This window comes from Amblyraja radiata, chromosome 19 (assembly GCF_010909765.2).
Source record: "Amblyraja radiata isolate CabotCenter1 chromosome 19, sAmbRad1.1.pri, whole genome shotgun sequence".
NCBI classification, from domain to species: domain Eukaryota; kingdom Metazoa; phylum Chordata; class Chondrichthyes; order Rajiformes; family Rajidae; genus Amblyraja; species Amblyraja radiata.
In genome coordinates this window covers 10,605,777-10,630,262 of record NC_045974.1, presented here as the reverse complement: position 1 = coordinate 10,630,262, position 24,486 = coordinate 10,605,777, and the positions used below count along the sequence as shown (strand labels likewise).

At 48.3% G+C, this 24,486-nt stretch overlaps 1 protein-coding gene across 1 annotated transcript in view; it reads left to right on the top strand.

The window, feature by feature from the left end:
- The first annotated feature begins 2,471 nt into the window (after positions 1-2,471).
- The window catches only part of grm8 (glutamate metabotropic receptor 8), a 272,924-nt gene continuing 250,909 nt past the window's right edge, over positions 2,472-24,486 (top strand). Inside the window, exons 1-2 of the mRNA XM_033037645.1 lie at positions 2,472-2,635; positions 3,530-4,417. Of these exons, the coding sequence (XP_032893536.1) occupies positions 3,926-4,417 (492 nt within the window). The 5' untranslated portion in view covers positions 2,472-2,635; positions 3,530-3,925. The remainder of the gene's footprint in view (positions 2,636-3,529; positions 4,418-24,486) is intronic.

Here is a 24,486-nt window from a genome sequence, read left to right as displayed (position 1 = left end):
ACTCTATTTGTTAGGACTTTTGCTTTCAGCATCAAAGGGAGATAAATATGAAGAATCCTGGCCGTTTAGGTTTTGTTAGTCATTCGAATCTGATGTTTAACCACCCTTGTAATACTATGGCCTTAACTTCAGAGAAAGTACAATACAGAGATTGCCACATGCTCTGTAGGTGATGACTTCGCCATTTTTGATGCTCGGCCACCACCATCAGATTGTCACCTCAAAAAAGGAGTGCAGGCGTTTAGTTTACAGATACAGCGTGGAAATAGGCCCTTTGGCCCACTGAGTCCGCACCAACCACCGATCCGTGCACATTGACACTAACACGCACAGGGAGACAGAGAGACAGAGAGACAGAGAGACAGAGAGACACAAATTAACTTACCAACTTGTATGTCATTGGAGTGTGGGAGGAAACCGAAGATCTCAGAGAAAACCCACGCTAGTCAGTGGAGAATGTACAAACTCTATACAGACAACGCCCATAGTCAGAATTGAACCCGGGTCTCTGGGGTTGTAAGGGCAACACAACCATAAAGCTCGTAAAGCTTTCTGCCACCAAGACTGACATTACCTGTAATGTCCCTAAAGCCAACATATGATTCTGCCCAGAAGATAGACACAAAATGCTGGAGTAACTCAGCGGGCCAGGCAGCATCTATGGAGAAAAGGAATATGTGATGTTTCAGCTCAGACACTTCATCAGACTAAGAATCTGGGAGGGGACACTAGACGTGTGGGAAGGTACAAAACCTGCCCAAGTTTCTGCCGAAACCACAATGTTCTCTAGTTTTGTACCTGTTTTTTACTGCATTCTGTCGGAATTTGTCCTATCCATTTTTCACGGAAACAAGCCCTTTGGCCCACCAAGTCAGTGCTAACCAGTGACCACCCCGTACACTCGTACTATCCTACACACTAGGCACAATTTTACAACGTGGCCAAAGCCAATTAACAGAGAAACCTGTGCGTCTTTGGAGTGTAGGAGGAAACCGGAGCACCTGGAGAAACCCATGTGGTCACAGGAAGAATGTGCAAACTCCGTACAGACAGCACCCGTGGTCAGGATCGAACGGGGGTCTCTGGTGTTGTAAGGCAGCAACTCTACCGCTGTGCCACCGTGCCGCCCTGTTGCTGTGGCTTGGTTCTGATCTAACAAATCCAAATGCAGCCATAACCTCTCCATTGATGGCCCTCTCCATTGATGGCCCGTCTCCCTACTTTACCCTGTTGCCTCTGGAGTCCCCCCCTGTTCTATCCTTTGGTGCTTCCACCCCCCCCCCCCCTTGCCGTTGGAATGGTGTAAATTCCATTAGGGGGGAAATGTTCCCTTTTTATCAATGTTAAAACAAGGAACTGCAGATGCTGGTTTTCAAAAGAAGTCACAGTGCTGGAGTAATTCAGTATGTCAGATAGCATCTCAGGAGAACAGGGATGGCTGACGTTTCAGGTCGGGACCCTTCTTCAGACTGATCCTTCATTGATTCTCTTCCCATCATATTGGTGTGGTGGGAGGGGTGGGTGCTCGGGTGACCTCCCACACTCAAAGACACACATTTGTAGGTTAATTGGCTTCTGTAAAATTGTAAATTATCCCCAGTGTGTAGGATGGTGCTGGTGTACGGTTTGATCTCTGGTCGGCGTGGACTTGGTGGGCCGAAGGGCCTGTTTCCATGCTGTATCTCTGAAGTCTACAGTACAGCACGGGAGCAGGCCCTTCAGCCCACACTGTCATCCCCGATCATGATGTCGTTAAACTAGTCACCAGCGCCTGCAAGTGATCCATGCCCCTCCATGCCCTACATATCAATGTGCGGGCCCTCCTCCGTGACGACGCCCCCCCCCCCCCCCCAACACCTCCCACTCCGCCCCCTCTCCTCTCTGTCCCCCACGCCTCCCGTCGGGATTACGGCTAGGGGGCGGGTGCGTTGGGGAAGCAATGGGCCTGAGTAGCCTCTAAAACGCCACTACCACCCCTGGCAGCTGGTTCCAGACAAAATCCTGTAAAATAAAAAGCCTCACACATTGCCCCTCTCACCTTAAAACTCGACCTTCTAGTCAGGCATGGGGACATGTTAGTCGGCGAGGCCAAGTTGGGCCGAAGGGTCTGTTTCCACATCACATGGCTCTAGTCTGTGACCGATCCACCCTGGTGGAGGAAAGGTTTCTACCTTATCTATGCATCACATAATTGTACTTCGGTTTCTCTTGAACGCCAGAGGTTGAGGGGAGACCTACTCCCCTCAAGACAAACCGATCCTTGCCTCTCGCCTCTCTGGATGCCGCCCGCCCCGTTGTTAATTTCAAACAATTCCCTCTTAGATTTCACGCTTACACCGCCCGCGGTAGATCTCGCTCTTGCAATACGCGTGTGAGTTCAGTGTGCAGTCGTCTGTCTGCCGTTCAAGACCAGGGAGTTGTGAAGCCGAGAGCCTTTGAACGGGCTGGCGTTCGTGCGCTGAATCTCTCGCGTCGGGCTCCTGCTGGCGGGCCGGGAGGGGTGGCCGGATGCCGGCTCCGATACACGGCGGCTCCACTCGCCACCTAGGGCACCGGGAGCGCTCGGACTGGCAAATATCTTTTAAAACGGGAGCCCGGGAGGGCGGCGAATCCAACCGGAGAGATAACAGAATCGGTGAGACGGAGATCGATCATAATGAAGGAATGAAAATGATTTGTATTGAGGGGGGAATGCAGAGTGCTGGAGTAACTCAGTGGGTCAGGCAGTATCCCTGGAGAACACGGATGAGTGACATCTCGGGTCGAGACCCTTCTTCAGACTTGTGGCGGTGGTGGGTGGGGGAAGAGGGAGGGAGGGATAGAAAGCATCTCGTCGGGATCCTTCTATAGACTGAGTGTATAGGGGCGGGAGAGATGCAATGTCTTGTGGTGACCCTTCTTCAGTCTGGTTGAGGCTTTCTGCCCCCCTACTGCACACTGACGACAGGTCCCGACCCGAAACGACCCCTATCCCACCCACGTCCTCCAGAGATACTGCCTGACCCTCGCCCCCTCCTCCCCCCACCCCCGGGAAACTCCAGCACTTTGTGTTCACCGCAGAATTCCAGCATCTTGCAGTTCCTGCTATTTCTCCGCTGTGGAGATGCCAGTTCGGTGTGGATGGTTAGTCTGATTTGCTAGATTCAACCTCTGGCGGCAAGGAAGGGTGGGGGTGGCGGTGGGTTAACTCAGGTATTTCTTCGCTGTGTAGTAATGAACTGTAGTAATGATGGTAGTTTAAACCGAAGAAAGACACAAAAAGCTGTAGTGAGTAACTCAGCGGGACAGGCAGCATCTCTGGAGAGAAGGAATAGTTGTCGCTTCTTCAGACTGAGATCAGGAGAGAGGGGAAGGAGCGATATAGACGTTACATCGGGGAAATGAATGGAAGATATGCATTCTTCAGTCTGGGTGTAGGGCGGTCCCGGGTTACCCGCGGGACACGGGGGCATTAAGACGGAGGCAGCAGCCGAGGGGAGCGGTTGTGGTCGTTTCTCACTGACCTGATTTCCTACTTGCAAACCCACAGGGCGCCGTGCGAAGCCACCTTTCCTCCCCGTCTTCGCGAAGTGGGGTTTGACGCCGGAGAGACGGGAGGAGCGCTGAGTCTTCAGTGAGAGGAGAGGAGGAGGAGAGAGGAGAGGCAGCCGGCAACATCACCTGGAGCCGCCGAGATACCAGTCGCCTTGTGCCGGGTCGCCCCAGGGGAAGGGGGGGGGAACCGGCTTGGCAGAGATGTGGCCGAAACCGGGCACGGATGTGATCAAAAAAGCGGCGGGAGCTCGCAGCCAATGTCCCGTGGTGCCCGCCAGCGGCCGCCTCCCCTCCTGCTAACCCATCCACTCCCGGGGCAGCCGTGCCTGGATGCGCCTCGTCCAAGTCGGGCAGCCCGCTCCACTTCAGCAGCGCTCCGGGGACCGGCAGCATGAACCGGCCCACCTGCCCACGGTGGCTCCTCGCCGCCAAGTGTTGCTGGCTCTTGGCCGCCGTGCACAGAGGCCATGGGCAGGAACATGCCCACTCCATCCGGCTGGAGGGAGAACTCATCCTGGGGGGACTCTTCCCCGTCCACTCCCGGGGCGCGGCCGGGGCGGCTTGCGGCGAGATCAAGAAGGAGAAGGGCATTCACAGGATGGAAGCTATGCTCCACGCGGTGGACCAACTCAACCGCGACCCGGACATCCTGGTCAACATCACGCTGGGTGTCCGCATCCTCGACACTTGCTCCAGGGACACTTACGCCCTGGAACAGTCCCTGACTTTCGTCCAAGCCCTGATTGAGAAGGACGCCACGGACGTGAGGTGCGCTAGCGGGGAGCCCCCCATCATCGCCAAACCGGACAAGATCGTGGGAGTTATAGGCGCCTCTGCGAGCTCCGTCTCCATCATGGTCGCCAACATACTCAGACTTTTCAAGGTAAGGCGACCGCAGATAATACATATCTTTGATATTCCCTGGTGGGACCATTGCCGTTGTTCGGTGAAGGCCCGCAAGTTGTGGTGAATCGCCAACGTGTTGCACCCTGGCCTCATATAGTTTGTTTGACTCAGTGTTTGTAACTTCAGCGAAGGGAGGTAAATGTCGAGAAAATATCTCTTAACACAGGTCAACTATTACAGAACGCCTGTTGTGGACGGGGAATATGTATAAACTTCCAGTAAGCTATCAGTGGAGAATGAATTAGTCAAGCAGCGCGGTGTACCCGTGGATCTAGTGTAAAACCGGACTGTGGGTTGGGGTTGGGGGGGGGGGGGGGGCATATCTTATAGATTTAGCTATTGATCTTGAGGGGGGCGGGGATATTGTGCAGTATGTATTTTACTGAATAAGTTGTGGGTTATATCAGCCCATGAAATGGACTACGATGATCACGGAATGAGTTGTGTACAGCTTGCAAGACGCTAAAGGAACCCTAATGGATTTGCGGGCTGGTTTGTTGGGCTGTTTGTTCCCCGATTTACCGCCATTCCACCTCCCCACTTAGCTGTTTGTTTTCAAGTGTGAGTGGTGCTGTCTGAAGAAGGGTCTCCACCCGAAACGTCACCTGTCCCTTCTCCCCAGAGATGCTGCCTGACCCACCGAGTTACTCCATCCAGCACGTTGTGTCTATCTTCTGCAGAATACCGCCCTCTCCAAACGCCGATACATTTTCTGACCTCAAAGGTTACCACCGAGCTTCTGTGACCCGAGGGCGAGATTAAATTATATTAAACTCAGTGTGTATGCAGAAAGGAACTACAGATGCTACTTTACATACTGAAGATAGGCGCAGAGTGCTGGAGTAACCCAACAGCCCGAGTCGTTCAGGCGAGAGGCAAGAAGAGTGTTTAAGTGTATATGCCCCAAACAACGCTACAATAAAATCGTTACTTGCCGCAGCGTAACAAGTCTGCAAGCACAGCATTCATGGATAACACAATATCTATTCATATAACCATTATCTATTCATAGATAACAAAACAAACAATAAAAAAGTAACACGTTAAAAAACATTATTTGGAGCTGCACACTGGCGCAGCGGTGGAGTTGCTGCCTCACAGCGCCAAAGACCGGGTTCCATCCTCACTACGGGTGCTGTCTGTGTGGAGTTTGTATGTTCTCCCTGGGACCACGTGTGTTTTCTCCGGGTGCTCCGATTTCCTCCCACACTCCAAAGTCATGCAGATTTGTGGGTTAATTGTCTTCGGTAAGTTGTAAAATTGTCCCCAGTGTGTAGGATAGTGCTAGTTGTCGGGGTGGTCGTTGGTCGGCGCGGTTTAGTGGGCCGAAGGGCCTGTTTCCACGCTGTATCTCTAAAGCCAAAAAAGCCCCAACGCCATTAGTGCAATCCAGACGGTTCGTAGTTCTTAGTTTAGTTTGTAGTGTGCAAGAGGTCGATGGCTGTTGGGTAGGAACTGAAGAAGGGTCTCGACCCGAAACGTCACCCTTTCCTTCTCTCCAGAGGTACTGCCTGTCCCGCTCAGTTACTCCAGCATTTTGTGTCCACCTTCGAGTTAAAAAAAATAGCATCTGCAGTTCTTTCCTACTGAGCTTATTTAGTTTAGTTTAGAGATGTAACGTGGAATCAGGCCCTTCGGCCCACCGAGCCCGCGCCGACCAGCGACTCCTGCACACTACCACTATCCCACACACACTTGGGACAATTTACAATTATACCAATGCAATTGACCTACCGTCTTTGGAGTGTGGGAGGAAACCGGAGCACCCGGAGAAACCCCACGGGGGAAAGTAATTTTCGTGCAAATCACAGTGGTGTCGATATAAAGTCGTCATTCTGTGATTGCAGAAATATATCACTATATCATGAGGGATTGTTGTAAGCTCTATACACACACACACACACACACACACACACACACACACACACACACACACACACACACACACACACACACACACATATATCATCAGGGATTGGTGTAAGCGGTATAGCATTAACGTTTTGAGCTGGTGAAAGGGTTAACATATAACATTTACTGAAATTGTTGGGACTGCATTAATGTCATTGGCATTGCATATCGTAGCGTGTGAAAGCTTATGGTTGATGAAATAAATTGTGTGCAAGAGCTGACAGTCTTCACCGTTAACTGTGACAAAATGCAATCTGTTCGTCAATCTGATTCAAACAATCCATTTCGTTTCTCTTACACCCGTGTCGAAAATGAGGGGGGAAAAAACAGCGGCTTGAACCGTAGAATAACTTGTGACAGCGAGCCCTGCCTTACAATGTCAGTAAATGCTATATGTGCCGATGCTTGATATACCATCACCATAGTCCGGGCTATCACGGGGCGGCACGGTGGCGCAGCGGTAGAGTTGCTGCCTCACAGCGCCAGAGACCCGGGTTCAATCTTGACGACGGGCTACCTTCTCCCCGGTGACCTCCATGGGCCGAAGAGCCTGTTCTGGTACAGAAACGGGCACCATTTCGGGCTCATTAACAAAGCAAACGCGGCTTCGAAACAAATATGTGCAAAATTTGACCAATGACTGTGAGTGGGGATGATACGTGAGATGAGAGGATACCTGTAACAATGCATGCCTTTAAAAGCATTGCAGTGCAGGTAAGTGGAGTAGACTATATGCCGCTGGATAGACAAGGGACGTGCATTAGAAAATGATTGGGACAAAAGATGTTTAGAATGGAATATATTCATATGGATGTTGTACTCCCGGAAGTCATAGTATCTCTGTCACGATCAGCACGGATGGGAGAGCAGGGATGTTGCATGTCAGGTCAATAATCCCGCTCCTGAACGTAATGCATTTGTAAGACAAGCGAGGACACCTCCAGGAGGCACTCTTGCATCACCGGGCTTGTACCTGGCGTTGTGTAAACCTGCACTTGTTACTGATCTTGGCTGAACCGCTGTAGCAAAGTGGCAAGCGGAGACCCAGAGCGTTTCTAAAGGGAGAAGAGAGAGAGAGAGAGAGAGAGAGAGAGAGAGAGAGCGGAGAGACAGCTCCTCGTTTAACTGCTCATCCAACTCATGTTTCAGTTCGGTGGAGTTATTGGTTAGGCAGGGGACGGTTGTCTAGTTTAGAGATACAGCGCGGAAACCAAGCCCTTCTGCCCACCGAGTCCTCGCCGACCAGTGATCCCCGCACATTAACGCTATCCTACACACGCACTGGGGACAATTTTACATTCATACCAAGTCTATTCTTTCACCTGCAAACCTGTACATCTTTGGAGTGTGGGAAGAAACCGAAAATCTCGGAGGAAACCCACAGTCCCAGGGAGATGGTACAAACAGCACCCGTGGTCAGGATCGAACCTAGGTCTCTGGCGCTGTGAAAGGCAACAACTCCGCCCTTGTAAGGCAGCCCCTTGCATATTTCCCAGGAAGTTGTGGAGTTTGGGGGGGAGGGGAAGGGAGGAGGGGGGAGGGGGGTTGTTGTTTGGGGGTGTATTGTCGGCAGGCTAGCAATTACTGTTCTTCCTCAACAAACTTTAGGAGGAGATCACCCGGCTTACTTGTCCATTTTTGAGGTTGACAAACTACAATGTAGAACTGATCCTAAGTAGACGGGACTTTGATATATTTACTTTTTCTGAGATGATTTTGACTGTTGTTACATTTTTTTTTCCAAATGTCTTTTCAAACAATTCATAATTTCAAAGGTACACAAAAAAGCTGGAGAAACTCAGCGGGTGCAGCAGCATCTATGGAGCGAAGGAAATGGGCAACGTTTCGGCCCGAAACGTTGCCTATTTCCTTCGCTCCATAGATGCTGCTGCACCCGCTGAGTTTCTCCAGCATTTTTGTCTACCTTCGATTTTCCAGCATCTGCAGTTCCTTCTTAAACACGACTGCTGCCCTAGTTTCGGGGGAAATTAATTTGTTAGATTTGCTTTGAGCCATGCACCAAAGAAACATTTCAGTCTGTCCACATAGAACTAGCCTGCAGAATGTTACTAGTCGTGAAATGGAAAAGTAAGTAGTTACGGTGAACAACTTTCACTGTGACACTGTTGCCTCTTTTCCTACTCTCAAAAGTGGGATCCTCAACGTATACTGACAAATGTCAAAAGAAGGATCTGAAGATGGGTCCTGACCTGAAACTTCACCTACCCATGTTCTCCAGAGATGCTGCCTGACCTGCCGAGTTACTCCAGAGATGCTGCCTGACCTGCTGAGTTATTCCAGAAATGCTGCCTGACCTGCTGGGTTACTCCAGAGATGCTGCCTGACCTGCCGAGTTACTCCGGCACTGTGTCCATTTACCAACAAATGTCATCGTCTAAGACAGGCACAAAGTGCTGGAGTAACTCAGCGGGACATGCAGCATCTCTAGAGAGAAGGAATGGGTGACGTCTCGGGTCACCATCTTGTCTGTTGGGGTTTTCTCACATCATGCCTTGAAGAAAATGTAATTTTTTTTCCCTCTGCTGATGCTTCTTTGTCCTGAAAGTGTAGTCTCTCTTTCCCTCTAGCTCAACAAATGAAGTTGTCAGAGAAAGGATGAAACTCTCCTGAATGTATAAAATAACAAACTGCTGGAGGAACAAACTGTTGGCCGTACAATGGCATAGTGGTAGAGTTGCTGTCTTAGACCGCCAGAGACCCAGGTTCGATCTTGACTATGGGTGCTGTCTGTGTGGAGTTTGTACATTCTCCCTGGGACCGCGTGGGTTTTCTCCGGGTGCTCCGGTTTCCTCCCACACTCCAAAAACATGTAGGTTTGTAGGTTAATTATCTTCGGTAAGTTGTAAAATTGTCCCCAGTGTGTAGGATACGAGGTGATCGTTGGTCGGCATGGACTCGGTGGGCCGAAGGGCCTGTTTCCGCGCTGTATCTCTAAAACTAAAACCTGGGTGTTCAGTGCATATTTCTCCTTCAAAAACTTGAATCGTCCTAACAACAACTAGAGAGCAGTCCTGAGCTACTATCTACCTCATTGCAGACCCTCAGACTATATTGGATCTGAATTTACTGGATTTTATCTTGCATTAACTATTATTCACGTTATTCCCATTATATACAGTATCTGTATACTGTGAATGACTCGATTGTAATCATGTAATGTCTTTCCGCTGACTGGTTATCATGCATCAAAAAGTTATTCGCTGCCATCACAGAACACATGAAAATAAGCTAAACTCGCTACTCAGTACTTTGGTTAGAAAGCACATGATCTATCTGCACTTATGAAATGGCATCCCCACAGAAATCTGTTGCCAGCTGCAACTATACAGCTGCAGTCTTAGAGAAGGATAAGGTCGGCAATGCCAATGATGTCAAGGCGACTTTGGGCATAAAGCATAATACTTTGGGTTCCTTCCTAAGTGGAGCTTGAGATAGATATTTCAGCACCTTGCAGTTTGCTGTCTACTGTTGTATGAAGGTCAATGAGATGCTGTTCAAAGAAAGCTAGCTCAGTTTTCCTTGCCAGGGAGCAGCAGGTGCAGACAGCGCTTGGCTTCCATGGGATTGCAGGCTTTCCCTGCTGCAGTGTGCCATTGACAGCTTGCACATTGCATCGAAAACACTGCATCGCATTTGGAGCCCGTACAGAAACTTTTTTTAAAAAGGACTTCTCATTCTCCAGCTGATCGTGTTTGACGCCCAGTTATCCCAGCATTGGTCACGATTCTTGCAATCTAAAGTGCCGGCTGAATTTGAGTCTGGTTTACAAACCAAATTATGTCTTCCAGTCTTACAATCTGACGTGGATTTTGACTCCATTAGATTTTAGATGCAATGCAGAAGCAGGCCCTTCGGCCCACCGAGTCCACGCCGACCAGCGATCACCCCATACGCTAACACGATGCTACACACTAGGGCCAATTTACAATTTTACCGAAGCCAATTAACCCACAAAATCTCTATGTCTTTTGGAGTGTGGGGGGAAACCGGAGCACCCGGAGAAAACCCACGCGGTCACAAGGAGAACGTACAAACTCCGATCAGACAGCACCCGTAGTCAGGATCGAACCCGGATCTCTGGCGCCTTGAGGCAGCAACTCTACTGCTGCGCCACCGTGCCTCCCTCTGCAGAGGAAGAGGCAGAGGATGAGGGAAAGGAGAAGCTACAATGCCCCTCTATGCCAGGGATATTATCTTACCTGTGATTCCAGTAACTACATAGCCATTAACCAGCATAGTTTTAACCTTCCCACTGTCACTGACCTTGCTCGATGTCCTGGTTGCGAAACATTTTAACTCCCCTTCCCATTCCCATACCAACCTTACTGTCCTTGGCCTCCTCCATTGCTGGAGGGAAGGCACGCACGTTAACTGGAGGAGCAGCACCAATTGGCTCTCTGTAAATCACCCTTGGTGTACAGGGGAGAGGATGGGAAAGTGGGATAAGTTAGAACTATGCAAACGAGAGGTCATTGGTCAGCGTGGACTTGATGGGCCGAAGGGCCTGTTTCCATATTAACGTCTGAAAAGAATTGTGGGCAGCACGGTGGCGCAGCGGTAGAGCTGCTGCCTACAGCACTTGCAGCGCCAGAGACCCGGGTTCAATCCCGACTACGGGTGCTGTCTGTACGGAGTTTGTACGTTCTCCCCATGACCGCCTGGGTTTTTTCCGAGATCTTCGGTTTCCTCCCACACTCCAAAGACGTACAAGTTTGGGCGTGTGCGGACGTGGCGTCGAAGGACGAGAAGCTGAAGCAAAGAAGTGGAAGCCAAATAACGGAACGGAAACTAAGCTGAAACGCCAACTAACCAAAGGTGTGGGAAGCCTAAATGCAAACTAACCAAAAGGGCAGGATGCCTATAAGCCACTAAAAGAAAGGCTGCGTTGCCTAAAAGCAAACTCACCGAAAGGCCGCTCTGCCGAAACGCCAACTAACCAAAAGGCTGCGTCGCCTACAAGCCAACTAACCGAAAGGCCGCTCTGCCGAATAGTCAAATAACGGACATGACATTGCCACCAAGTTGTAAGCGGTACATGGGGATCGGGGGTCTGATGGCGATGCATCGTGGTCAGTGACTCTGGGTGGGCCAAGGGACCAACCTGTCCCACACCTCTGCTCCACCCGACGCTGCCGACACACAGCCCATCACAGTGCGGCTGCATGGGGGAGACGAGGCGGAGGGCGGCCGTGGCCGTGGGAGAGTGGGGGCTGTCCCGAGGGATGCGCTCCTTCGACCACTTACAACTTGGTGCTCGGGTTCAGAGTGCCCAGTCACCTATGGCTTGTGTGGGGAAAATGACCCCCACCCTCCCGTCTCCACCGGCTAGTGATGTGATGGACACGGGGGTCTGGACCAATCGCTGACAAGTCCCGCCCCCCCCCCCTCTGCCGATGTCGATGTCTCGACCCATAACGTCACTTATACCTTCGCTCCATAGATGCTGCCTCACCCGCTGAGTTTCTCCAGCATTTTTGTCTACCTTCGATTTTTCCAGCATCTGCAGTTCTTTCTTAAACTAAACACCAGTCATTTGATGAGTAGCAAGCACTTATAAACGGCAATGTGATAATCTGATCAAATAATCTGTCTTAATGAACTTAGTTCTGTAGTCATTTGTGTTACTTCATGTGTGAGGATTGATATGTATTAACTTGTATTGAAAAAAGCAACAATAATTCCAAGATATATGATGAATGAATGGGTCGATTGGGCTTATATTCACTGGAATTTAGAAGGATGGGAGTGAATCTTATAGAAACATATAAAATTCTGAAAGGATTAGACAGGCTAGATGCAGGAAAAATGTTCCAGATGTTGGGGAGAGTCCAGTGCCAGGCATCACATTTTAGGTCATTTAAGACTGATATGCAGAAAAACCTTTTCACCCAGAGTGTAGTGAATTTGTGGAATTATCTGCTACAGAAAGCAATGGAGGCCAATTCGCTGGATGTGTTCAAGAGAGAGTTAGATTTAGCTCGGGGCTAAAGGAATCAAGGGATAGGGGGGAAAAGCAGGAACGGAGTATTAATTTTTGATGATCAGCCAAGGGCAGTGCTGGTTCGAAGGGCCGAATGGCCTACTCCTGCACCTATTTTTTATGTTTCTATAAATGGGCAATGTTTGACTGGAATCAGATTTGTTTCTTAGAAATGTATTATAACGAGGGTGGCACAGTGGTGCAGCTGGTAGAACTGCTGACTCACAGCACCAGAGACCTGGGTTGGATCCTGAGCTCAGGTGCTGTGTGTGTGTGTGTGTGTGTTTGTGTGGAGTTTGCACGTTCTTCTGTGACTGCATGGGCTGCCTCCGGTTGCTCCAGTTTCCTCCCACATCCCAATGACGTGCAGGCTTACAGGTTACGTGGCTTCATTAAACTCCCCCTTGTGCAGGGAGTGGATGAGAAAGTGGGATAACATATAACTAATGTGAATGGGTGACTGTTGGTCGGCATTGACTCAGTGGGTCTGCCTGTTTCTGTGCAATACTTCAGTTCTAGTTTAGTTTAGAGATTCAGCATGCAAACAGTCCCTTTGGCCCATCAAGTCCGTGCCGACCACTAGCACTATCTGGCACACTAGGGACAATTAACAATTTTTACCAAAGCCCATAAAACCTACAAACCTGACCATCTTTGGAGTGTGGGAGGAAACCAGAGCACCCGAGTAAAAACCTACGCGGTCACGGGGAGAACGTACAAACTCTGTATAGACAGCACCCGTTGTCAGGATCAAACCCAGGTCTCTGATCCTGTAAGGCAGCAACTCTACCACTGCGCAACCGTACTGGCCATAGCTCTAAACTAAATTAAACTGCAAAGATCTCTTATTTTACACACTTGTTTGATAGTGAAAGTTGGGCTGGATGAAGATAAATCTGCTGTTATTTGCTTGTTTATCATTGCCTCTAGGTTCTATACTGTCCTCCAACTCTCTTGTCTTTCACTGTAGATAAACATGGTTATTAGACCTCTCCGATCCCACTCACCCTTCCCCCTTTTCAACTGTTGACCTGAACTACCTCTATTCCTGATGGTGTTTTGGTCTTAAAACAATCCCCACTCATTTTATGTAATAATAATAATAATGGGTGGGATTTATATAGCGCCTTTCTAATACTCAAGGCGCTTTACATCGCATTATTCATTCACTCCTCAGTCACACTCAGTGGTGGTAAGCTACTTCTGTAGCCACAGCTGCCCTGCGGCAGACTGACGGAAGCGTGGCTGCCAATCTGCGCCTACGGCCCCTCCGACCACCACCAATCACTCACACACATTCACACACATTCACACACAGGCAAAGGTGGGTGAAGTGTCTTGCCCAAGGACACAACGACAGTATGCACTCCAAGCGGGATTCGAACCGGCTACCTTCCGGTTGCCAGCCGAACACTTAGCCGAACACTTAGCCCACTTAGCCCATTGTGCCATCTGTCGTCCCATCTGTAGGGAAGATCTGCAGATGCTGGTTTAAAACGAAGGTTGACACAAAATGCTGGAGTAACTCAGCGGGACAGGCAGCATCTCTGGAGAGAAGGAATGGGCGACGTTTCGGGCCGAGACCCTTCTTCAGACTGATGTCTGACAGACCCCATTCATTTTAGACCTCTTCATGCCTTTAACTGAGATATTCTTCAATCCAATGAATCTTTGAGGTCACGGTGATCATCTAAGTCTAGAGTATGGATATTCCTGTTTGCTTTCTTTTGTATTCCATTAACTGAAATGTACAGGGGAAAAAAAGGTGGCACAGTGGCGTAGTTTAGAGATACAGCACGGGAATAGGCCTATTGGCCCACCGAGTCCATGCCGACCAGCGATCCCCGCACACTAACACTATCCTACACACACTAGGGACAATTTGCCATTTTACCCAAGCCAGTTAGCCTACAAACCTGTACCTCTCTGGAGTGTGGGTAGAAATCTAGCTCCCGGAGAAAACCTACGCAGGTCACGGGGAGAACGTGCAAACTCCATACACACAGCGCCTGTGCCCAGGATCGAACCTGGGTCTGTGGCACTGTAAGGCAGCAATTCTACCGCTGCACCACCATTCCGTGAGAGCTGCTGCCTCATAGCACCAGAGACTGGGATTGATCCTGAGCTCGGGTGCTGTCTGCGTGGAGTTTGCACGTTCTCCCTGTGACTGTATGAGTTGTTCCAGTTTCCTCCCCACATCCCAAAGACACGTGGGTTTGTAGGTTAATTGACCTCCGTACATTACCTTCAGCATGTTGGGAGCGGATGCGAGAGTGGAATAACAGAGAAATAGTGTGAGCGAGTGATTGATGGTTGGCATAGAAACATAGAAAATAGGTGCAGGAGGAGGCTATTTGGCCCTTCGAGCCACCACTGCCATTCATTGTGATCATGGCTGATCGTCCCCTATCAATAACCCGTGCCTGCCTTCTCCCCATATCCCTTGACTCCACTAGCCCCTAGAGCTCTATCTAACTCTCTCTTAAATCCATCCAGTGACTTGGCCTCCACTGCCCTCTGTGGCAGGGAATTCCATAAATTCACAACTCTCTGGGTGAAAAAGTTTTTTCTCACCTCATTCTTAAATGACCTCCCCTTTATTCTAAGACGGTGGCCCCTGGTTCTGGACTCGCCCAACATTGGGAACATTTTTCCTGCATCTAGCTTGTCCAGTCCTTTTATAATATTATATATGTTTCTATAAGATACCCCCTCATCCTTCTAAACTCCAGTGAATACAAGCCTAGTCTTTTCAATCTTTCCTCGTATGACAGTCCCGCCATCCCAGGGATCAATCTCGTGAACCTACGCTGCACTGCCTCAATCGCAAGGATGTCCTTCCTCAAATTACGAGACCAAAACTGTACACAATACTCCAGATGTGGTCTCACCAAAGCCCTATACTGCAGAAGAACCTCTTTACTACTATACTGAAATCCTCTTGTTTTGAAGGCCAACATTCCATTAGCTTTCTTCACTGCCTGCTGTACCTGTAAGCCAACTTTCAGTGACCGGTGTACAAGGATGCTCAGGTCTCGCTGCACCTCCCCCTTACCTAACCTAACCCCATTGAGATAGTCTGAAGAAGGGTTTCGGCCCGAAACGTCGCCTATTTCCTTCGCTCCATAGATGCTGCTGCACCCGCTGAGTTTCCCCAGCAATTTTGTGTACCTCCCATTGAGATATGGATCGATGAGCTGAAAAGCCTGTTTTGCTGCTGCACCTTTCAGTTCATTAGGTCAATCAATATATCCTCCACATTTGCCTAGGCTGTGGAAATCCATCACTAAGCTCTGCATTTCCTCCTGAGGACCCTTGAAATCTACCCTTTTAATCAACTGTTTGCTCGATCCTTGTGTGAAAATGTCAACATGTTTATTCAGAGCCCAACAGGAAATTACTGCAGATGCTCTAAAGTTCAAGGGTGTTTATTTGTGATGTGAACTGGAACAAAGAATTTCTTACTTGTTGCAGCTTTTCACGCTACAGGCAACAACAGCAATGAATATACAATGACAATGTCAGTTGTTTGAAGTAAACCAGACCAGATTGCAAAAACAAAATTACTTAGGGCGGCACAGTGGTGCAGCGGTAGAGTTGCTGCCTTACAGCGCCGGAGACCCGGGTTCAATTCTGACCACGGGTGCGCGGGCTTCCACCGGGCGCTCCGGTTATCTCCCACACTCCAAAGACGTGCATGTTTGTAGGTTAATTGGTTTCGGTAAAAATTGTCATGGCTGATCTATCTCTCCCTCCGAACCCTGTGTTATATCTCGAAACTCAACGAGAGCACACAAAGTGGTCCAGAGTCCGCAATGGTTTGGTGCTGAGGTAGGGATGTGGGAAGGATTGTACAAGATTGTTTCAAGATGTTAATGGAAGAGCTGTTCGTTAGCATGGATGTATTGCTTCTCGGGCCTTCTCGGGCTCCTGTACATTCTTCTCGATATAGCAGAGGAGAAGAGTATGTGACCGCACGTCTTTAGAGAGTGGGAGGAAACCAGAGCACCCGGAGAAAACCCACACGGTCACGGGGAGAACGTGCAATCTCCGTACAGACAGCACCTGCGGTCGGGATCGAACCTGGGTCAGTGGCAACGTAAGCGCTGTAAGGCAGCAACTCTACCGCTGCGCCACCGGGCATGTGGTGTTGTAGTCATAGGCTCCAAAGTGACCTGGAATGAACCAAAGTCGTGAAAGACACAGGATAAATAAAAACTTAAAGGCTTGACATTTATATGGAGATTATTATTGGCTTTACAAATTAGAAATTCAAATTAGTGGTCTTGCCATCCTGGGAACATCTGGTGACATTTTCTATAATGAGCCACGATGTTTGATTAAAACATCTTCTGTGTGATTTAAATTTCCCTCCATCCTTACTGTCTTATAATTTGCTTTAATATTTCCCCTCCAAGATACTATTATTTTGTTACCTCCCAATCCTTGTCACTGAAGAATATGCATTTTAATATCTTTCAATATTCACCTCCATAGGCAAGCTCCCACTTATCAAAACATGACTTTTTTCATTAACCACTTGTTGAAAATTTAATTATCGGCTTGCAATTTTTTGTGGTGCAGGTACATCAAGCACATGTGCACACACATATGTTCCCGATGTTGGGGGGGGGGGGGGTCCGGAACCAGGGGACACAGTTTAAGAATAAGCCATTTAGAATGGAGACGAGGAAACACTTTTTCTCACAGAGAGTTGTGAGTCTGTGGAATTCTCTGCCTCAGAGGGCGGTGGAGGCAGGTTCTCTGGATGCTTTCAAGAGAGAGCTAGATAGGGCTCTTAAAAATAGCGGAGTCAGGGGATATGGGGAGAAGGCAGGAACGGGGTACTGATTGGGGATGATCAGCCATGATCACATGGATCAAAGACCAATTGGCTCGAAGGACCAAATGGCCTACTCTGCACCTATTGTCTATTGTCTATTGTCACACTTCATTAAAAAAAATCAGCTGCCAAAATATTTGTTTCGAGGCTGCAATATGTGATTTTGTCATCCATCTTGTGGGAGGCACGGTGGCGCAGCGGTAGAGCTGCTGCCTACAGTGCCAGACCTACAGCGCATCCGGGTTCGAACCTGACTACGGGTGCTGTCTGTATGGAATTTCTACGTTCTCCCCGAGACCCGTGTGGATTTTCTCCCAGATCTTCGGTTTCCTCCACACTCCAAAGACATGTAGATTTGTGGGTTAATTGGCTTGCAATAAATGTAAATTATCCCGAGTTTAGTTTGGTTTAGTTTAGGGATACAGCATAGAAACGGGCCCTTTGGCCCACGTCACCGACCAGCGATCCCCGCACATTAACACAGGCGGCACCTGTAGCCGGGATTGAACCCAGATCTCGGGCACTGCAAGCGCTGTAAGGCAGCAACTCTACCGCTGCTCCACCGTGCCGCCCAGTGTGTGTAGGATAGTGTTAATGTGTGGGGATTGCTGGTCGGCGCGGACTCCTCCATCAGATATGGGCCCCTAACCGGCTTTGAAGAAGGCTTCTGAGGATGGGTTCCGACCTGAAACGTCACCCATCCTTTCCTTCTCTCCAGGGATGCTGCCTGTCCCTGCTGAGTTACTCCAGTACCTTGTGTCTATCTTTGGTAAATTTAGTTGGTCCATTATGACAAAGAACTATGAAATCACTTGAGTGACTATGAGATGGTCTACATTGATCAGGAGTTGTGCTTTGTAGGAGAGGATCCAATAGTGTTTTACTGCTGATCTTGTCATATGATGCTCTCTTGCACTGTGGGGGAACTTTGTGTGAATTGCTACAAACTAAAATCACAGGCACTTAACTTGCTGTCCACAGAGAACAATGAATTACACAAAATGCGCCATTTAATTCACAATTAAAGGTGCGAATTGCAAACGGAATAATTTTTGTATAATCTGTTGCAAAACTAACATTCATTTTGGTTTAGTTTAGAGATACAGCGTGGAAGCGGGCCCTTCGGCCCACCGAGTCCGCGCCGACCAGCGAACGCCGCAAACTAATTCTCTATATTGTTTGAGTTGATTCCCATCATTTAAGTGAAAGTGGCAAGACAAGTAGATACGGTGGTAAGGGAGGCGTATGGCATGTTTGCCTTTGTTGGTTCAAGGCATTGAGTGTAAGAGTCAGGAAGTCAGATTGCAGTTTTATTAGCAAGGGATTTTGTAAAATAAGTTTTGGAAGTTAGTGATGATGTACAACCATGTAATAAAAAGCTGAATTGTGATCTTTTCTCAAGAGCCCTTGACTAGCCTTGAATACCAAAAGATGCGGTGATGTTACGGCTGGTTAAAGCAGATTTGAGGTTGCACAGCCCCAGCATTCAATCCTGGGGCTGTATTTTTATTCTCTCAGCAGGCTCTAGTTTCCTTTGAAGTGTTGAAGGTTAGAATCACCTGAATGATACAGGGAATGAAAGGGTAAGTTGTAGAGCCAGATGAATAGATTAGCCTTGTATACTCTTCATGAGTCACTGGCAAGGAATAGACGTTGTCCCCAGATTGTGCTCATGTTAAGGAATCCATCTGTTTTAATATTCAATTGGTTCATATGTATGTTCAGATCTGCATTTTAATAGCATTTTCCATTTATGTGTGTGGACCACACCTTGGCCTTTCATTTCCTCATGGTCATCATCAGTGGTCTTTCCTTCCTAAAGGTCCTGACTTAAATGTAACCAGTGCTCCACGTTTCAGTGTCTAGTTGAGTTTAGTTTAGAGATACAGCGCGGAAAAAGGCCAGTTGGCCCATTGAGTCCGCTCCGACTAGCGATCCCCGCACATTAACACTTTCCGACACACACTAGGGTCCATTTGTTTACATTTATACCAAGCCAATTAACCTACAAACTTGTACGTCTTTGGAAGGTGGGAGGAAACCGAAGATCTCTGAGAAAATCCACGTGGTCATGGGGACAATGTACACACGGCACGTGTTGTCAGGATTGAACCTGCGTCTCTGGCGCTGCAAGCGTTGTAAGGCAGCAACTCTACCGCTGCGGAGGAGCAGTAGATTACTTTCCCAGCTGCTGCAGGGACCAGGTTCCATCCCGACCTCGCCCGCTCTGTGTGGAGTTTGCAGGTTCCCCGTACGGCCTTGTAGAATCAAGGAACTGCAGATGCTGGTTTACCAAGGAAAGGCTCAAAATGCTGGAGTAGCTCCAGCGGGTCAGGCAGCATCCCTGGAGAACATGGATAGGTGACGTTTCGGGTCGGGACGCTACTTCAGATGAAGGGTCTTGATCCAAAACTGCGTTCTAATGCCCTTTCCTGGGATTGGGAAGTCTATCGAGCTTTGATCCGCTGCTGGATTCACACCAGCTGACAAATGAATGGTTGCCTTTCCTATCTCCTGCCTGGCCCTTCAGACTTAAATGAAAGATCAAACAATAGCAACAATTAATACACAGTGTAATAGAGGGGGAGAAAATAACTCCAGTTCAGTTTGCAATAAAGGGTTTTGAAACTGTGAAGAATCTTGCCATCTACTGTAAATCTGTGACAAGGCTATTATTTGCAAGGCCTTGCCAAACCCAAAAAGCTAAACAGACAGGAGACGTTTAAAATACCTCCCAGTGGAATAAATCCACATTACTTGGCACTTAATCCTGTTAAGCAAATACCTGCAGTCGTAAGGCAGCATGTAATGACGGGCGATGAGTGTCTAAAAGTCTATTGTCTCGTATCTGACGTAGATTTAATTCAGTGGAAACCTTGCTTAAAATATCGGTCTGTCTGCTCTGTCCCTGCGTGGCAGTCACTGGCATTGGTAAATGAGGCCCTCAAGGGCAAATATGTTGTTGAATTCTGGTATTTATTCTGAGAAGGCGAACATAATGACTTGTATTTTCAATAAAGGACATTTTCGTTTTGTAAACCAATTACTTGCATTTTGCAGCACCCATTTCATTCCCGATGGAAATCTGTGCGAGCAATATAGCATCGTGAGGAATGTTCATCTGTTTATGTTATGTAGAGGCTCATATAGTTAACAGCATTATGTATCCAATTGTGTACGTCAGAAGCGCAACACTAAAATAAAACGATTAAGCAATGTAGCAAAAAAATGTGTTCCTTTTTATAAATTAATTAATTAAAACACGAATTAGCTGGCTGTCAGGAATGAAAGTAATCGTTTCATTGGTGCTGTTATTATAAGTAAGTAAGTAAGCAAGTACGTTTATTGGCCAAGTATTCACATACATGGAATTTGCCTTAGTGCTCCACCCACAAGTAACAACATGACATACAGTGACAGTTACGAATGACTCAGAAAACACTAAACATTAATAATAATAGGACATTAATGATAAAACACCATTGATCAAGCATGTGAACCAACAAAATACCAGATCAAAGGGTGGCTACAGATTTTTGGCTGTTGAGTAGAGCAACTACTCGTGGATAAAAACTGTATTTATGTCTGGCTGTGGCAGCGATATCAATGATACTGTTGATTTCATCCATTTAAGTTTAGTTTAGAGATACAGCGTGGAACCAGGCCCTTCGGCCTACCAAGTCTGCACCGACCAGTGATCACTGGTACACTAGTTCTATCCTGCACACTAGGGACAATTTTATCCAAGCCGATTAACCTGGAATCCTGCACGCCTTTGGAATGTGGGAGGAAACCAGAGCGCCAGAGAGCTGGGTTCAATCCTGACCTTGGGTGCTGTCTGTACGGGGTTTGTACGTTCTCCGCGTGACCTGTGTAAGCTTTCTCCGGGTGCTCCGGTTTCCTCCCACATTCCAAAGATGTACAGGTTTGTAGGTTAATTGGCCTTGGTAAATTGTAAAATGGGTGTACGATATTGCAAGTGTACGGGGTGATCGCTGGTCGGCGCAGACCCGGTGGGCTGAAGGGCCTGTTTCCGTGCTGTATCTCCGAACTAAACTAATGTTGTAGCCCATCAACCCGACGCAATCTTTGACAAGAACCTCCTCCTCCTCAGGCCGCTGATGTATTTCAGTTTTTGTTGGTGCTTCACGTTTTAAGCTCTGTCTCTAAGCTGGCAGGAACAGCACCGACGGGTGATCAGAATGGCAGAAGCAAGAGAGAGGGATGGGGCCATGGACATGCTTGATGGAGATGTAGAAGTGGTCTAGTGTTACCACCCCAAGTGGGGCAGGAGACATTCCGATGGTACTTGGGGAGCATGTACCTGCTGTCGGACTGATTGAGGCGGCTGGCGATGATGAACAGGGCATGTCACCTTGGCATTAGTTTGGGGTGGCATGTAGATCGCCCTGAAGATGGTCAAGGCGAAATTCCTTGATCGGTAAAAATGGGACGGCATTCCATGAACAAGCATTCCAGGTGTGGGAAGCAGTGTTGAGCTAAGACCATCACGTCTGTGCACCACGAAACACCGATCACAAAGCAGATGTTGCCACCGTTCTCCTTGCACGAGGATTCCACGCGGTCCATCCGATAAATATACTTTGACATCCTTCCTTCCAGAATTATTATTGCGAGCTCTTTAAAATGCGGCACGGTGGCGCAGCGGTAGAGTTGCTGCCTCACAGCGCCAGTGTCCCTGGTTCGATCCTAGAATTGAACCTGGGACGCTTGTCTGTGCAGAGTTTGTACGTTCTCTCCCCGTGGTCTAAGTGAGTTTTCTCCGGGATCTCCGGTTTCCTCCCACACTCCAAAGACGTACAGGTTTGTAGGTTAATTGGCTTGGTATATAATTGTAAATTGTCCCTAGTGTGTGTAGGATAGTATTAATGTGCGGGGGTCAGTGGGCCGAAGGGCCTGTTTCCGCACGGTACCTCTAAAGTAAACTAAACTAAAATGCACTGCGTAGATGTACAACTTGTGTCTAATTCTTCAGAGCAATGGAAAATGAATTGCAACCCAAGCACCTGTGAAGGGGTCGGTCATAAAGGGTAGAGCAATGTCAATGAAATGACTTCATGATTAATGTGACATATTAGTCAGCACAATGGTGACTACCTCATTAGGTTTGAAGACAGGTAGTGCTTGATTTATTAATAATGCATACACCAAAAATGTAAGCAATCCAATTTGTCACTGGAGGCCACATAGGTAAAGTCACACAGGACAGCAGCAGGCCCTTCAGCCCATTGAGACTGTGTTGACCATTGAGCACCTGTTTAGTTTAGTTTAGAGACACACCAGGGAAACGGGCCATTCGGCCCACCAAGTCCACGCCAACCGTTGATCACCCCTTCCCACTACTACTATTTTATCCCGACTTTCACATCCACTGCTTACACGCTAGGGGCAATTAACAGAGGGCCGATTAACCTACAAACCTGCACGTCTTTGGGATGTGGGAGGGAGCCGGAGCACGCCGGAGGAAACCCACGCGGTCAGAGGGAGAACGTGCAAACTCCACACGGACAGCAGCCGAGGTGGGGATCGACCCCGGGTCTCTGGTGCTGGGAGGCAAAAGCTCCACCAGCCACGCCACAGTGACGCCCTGGTTGGAATAAATTTCACGAATCAAATGAGATTCCATTCAAAGGTTGCCCATTTCTCTAGAGATATTTGTTTCTCTTTTAAATACGTCAAAACAAAACACTCACACACAAAGTGACCCGAGTCTCTGGTGCTATTAGGCAGCACCTCTACTGCCTGGGCCACTCTGCCGCCCGATCTCCACACTATTCCTATTTTATTCCCCTCACCTTCCCATTAACTCTATAAGGAAAACAAGGAATTGAGCCTGAAATAAAATGGGTGCCAAAGTCCCAGCCACCGCTGAATGGGCTTTGAATACTTTGTGAGGGGCAATTGTGTTCTTGCCTCAAGCCCTGCAGGAGCCGCAGCCTCCACAGGGGATCGCTGGTCGGCACGGACTCAGTGGGCCGAAGGGCCTGCATTCTAGTTGTATCTCTGAAAAAAAAAACTTTAAAAAAAGAAACAACCAGCTTTCCTCCTAGATACAAGCAGCAGTGCACAATATGAGCTTGTTTGCCACCCTATCAATAGCATGCCGATTGAAAGAATACAACAGCAATTAAATGCTGGAAGAATCACTCAATGTCCATCGCAACACACTCAATGGGGCCCAATTTGCTCTGACTTCCACCGAGACTGTCTTCTATTGATTGTAGTGTACAGCCTCCTGCTCCAATTAACGTCAGTAAGGGAAGAATCAGCTATTATGTGAATAAATATGTCCTCTGCTGCAGACTGAGAAACCGTCTGTATTGCACATGGAAGTGTCCAATTTCATGTCTGTCTCAGTAATGCCTCCAGTGAGAACTATTTTGGTTAAATTCAAAGTCAGATCATTTAGTGCCCCAGAAAAGAGTGCCAGGGTCATAGAGTGATACAGCGTGGAAACTGGCCTTTCAGCCCACACCGACCAACATGTCCTTTCTACGCTAGTTCCACCTGCCGGCGTTTGTCCCATATCCCTCTAAACCTATCCATGTATCTGTCTCAATGTTTCTTAAACATTGCAACACTACCTGCCTCAACTACCTCCTCCAGCAACTCGTTCCATACACCCACCACCCTTTGCTTACAAACTTTACCCCTCGGGTTCCTATTAAATCTTTCTCCACTCACCTTAAACTAGGGAGAAGGGAAGGGGAATTGCTTTGGATGGTGGGGAGAACAAGGGGGTGGTTTGGAAGAGGAGAGGTGAGGGGGCATTGGTTTGGTTGGGTAGAGGTAAAGGGGCATTGGTTTGGTTGATGGGTGGCAGTGGGGGGGCATTGTTTTGGTTGATGTGTGGAAGCAAAACTGCCCACCTGTTGTGTTGGACGTTGTTATTGTGCTGGTGGATGTGTTGGTTTTGATTGTAGATGGCTTAGTTGGCGATTATACCAATGATGCCATTGAAGACTGGTTCACGGAGATCTTTGACACCAAATGCTGGAGTAACTCAACGGGTCAGGCAGCACCTTTCGAGAAAAGAAGTAGGTGACGTTTCGGGTAGGAACCCTTCTTTGGACCAGAAACGTCACCTACACCTATTCTCTAGAGATGCTGCCAGACCCGCTGAGTCACTCCAGCATTTTGTGTCTATCTTCAGTGGAAACCAGCATCTGCAGTTTCTTCCCATGGAGTGGTTGTGTTGGATTTGGCAAGTGTTTAGTTTAGTTTAGGTTAGTTTAGAAGTACAGCTCATAAACAGGCCCTTCGGCCCACC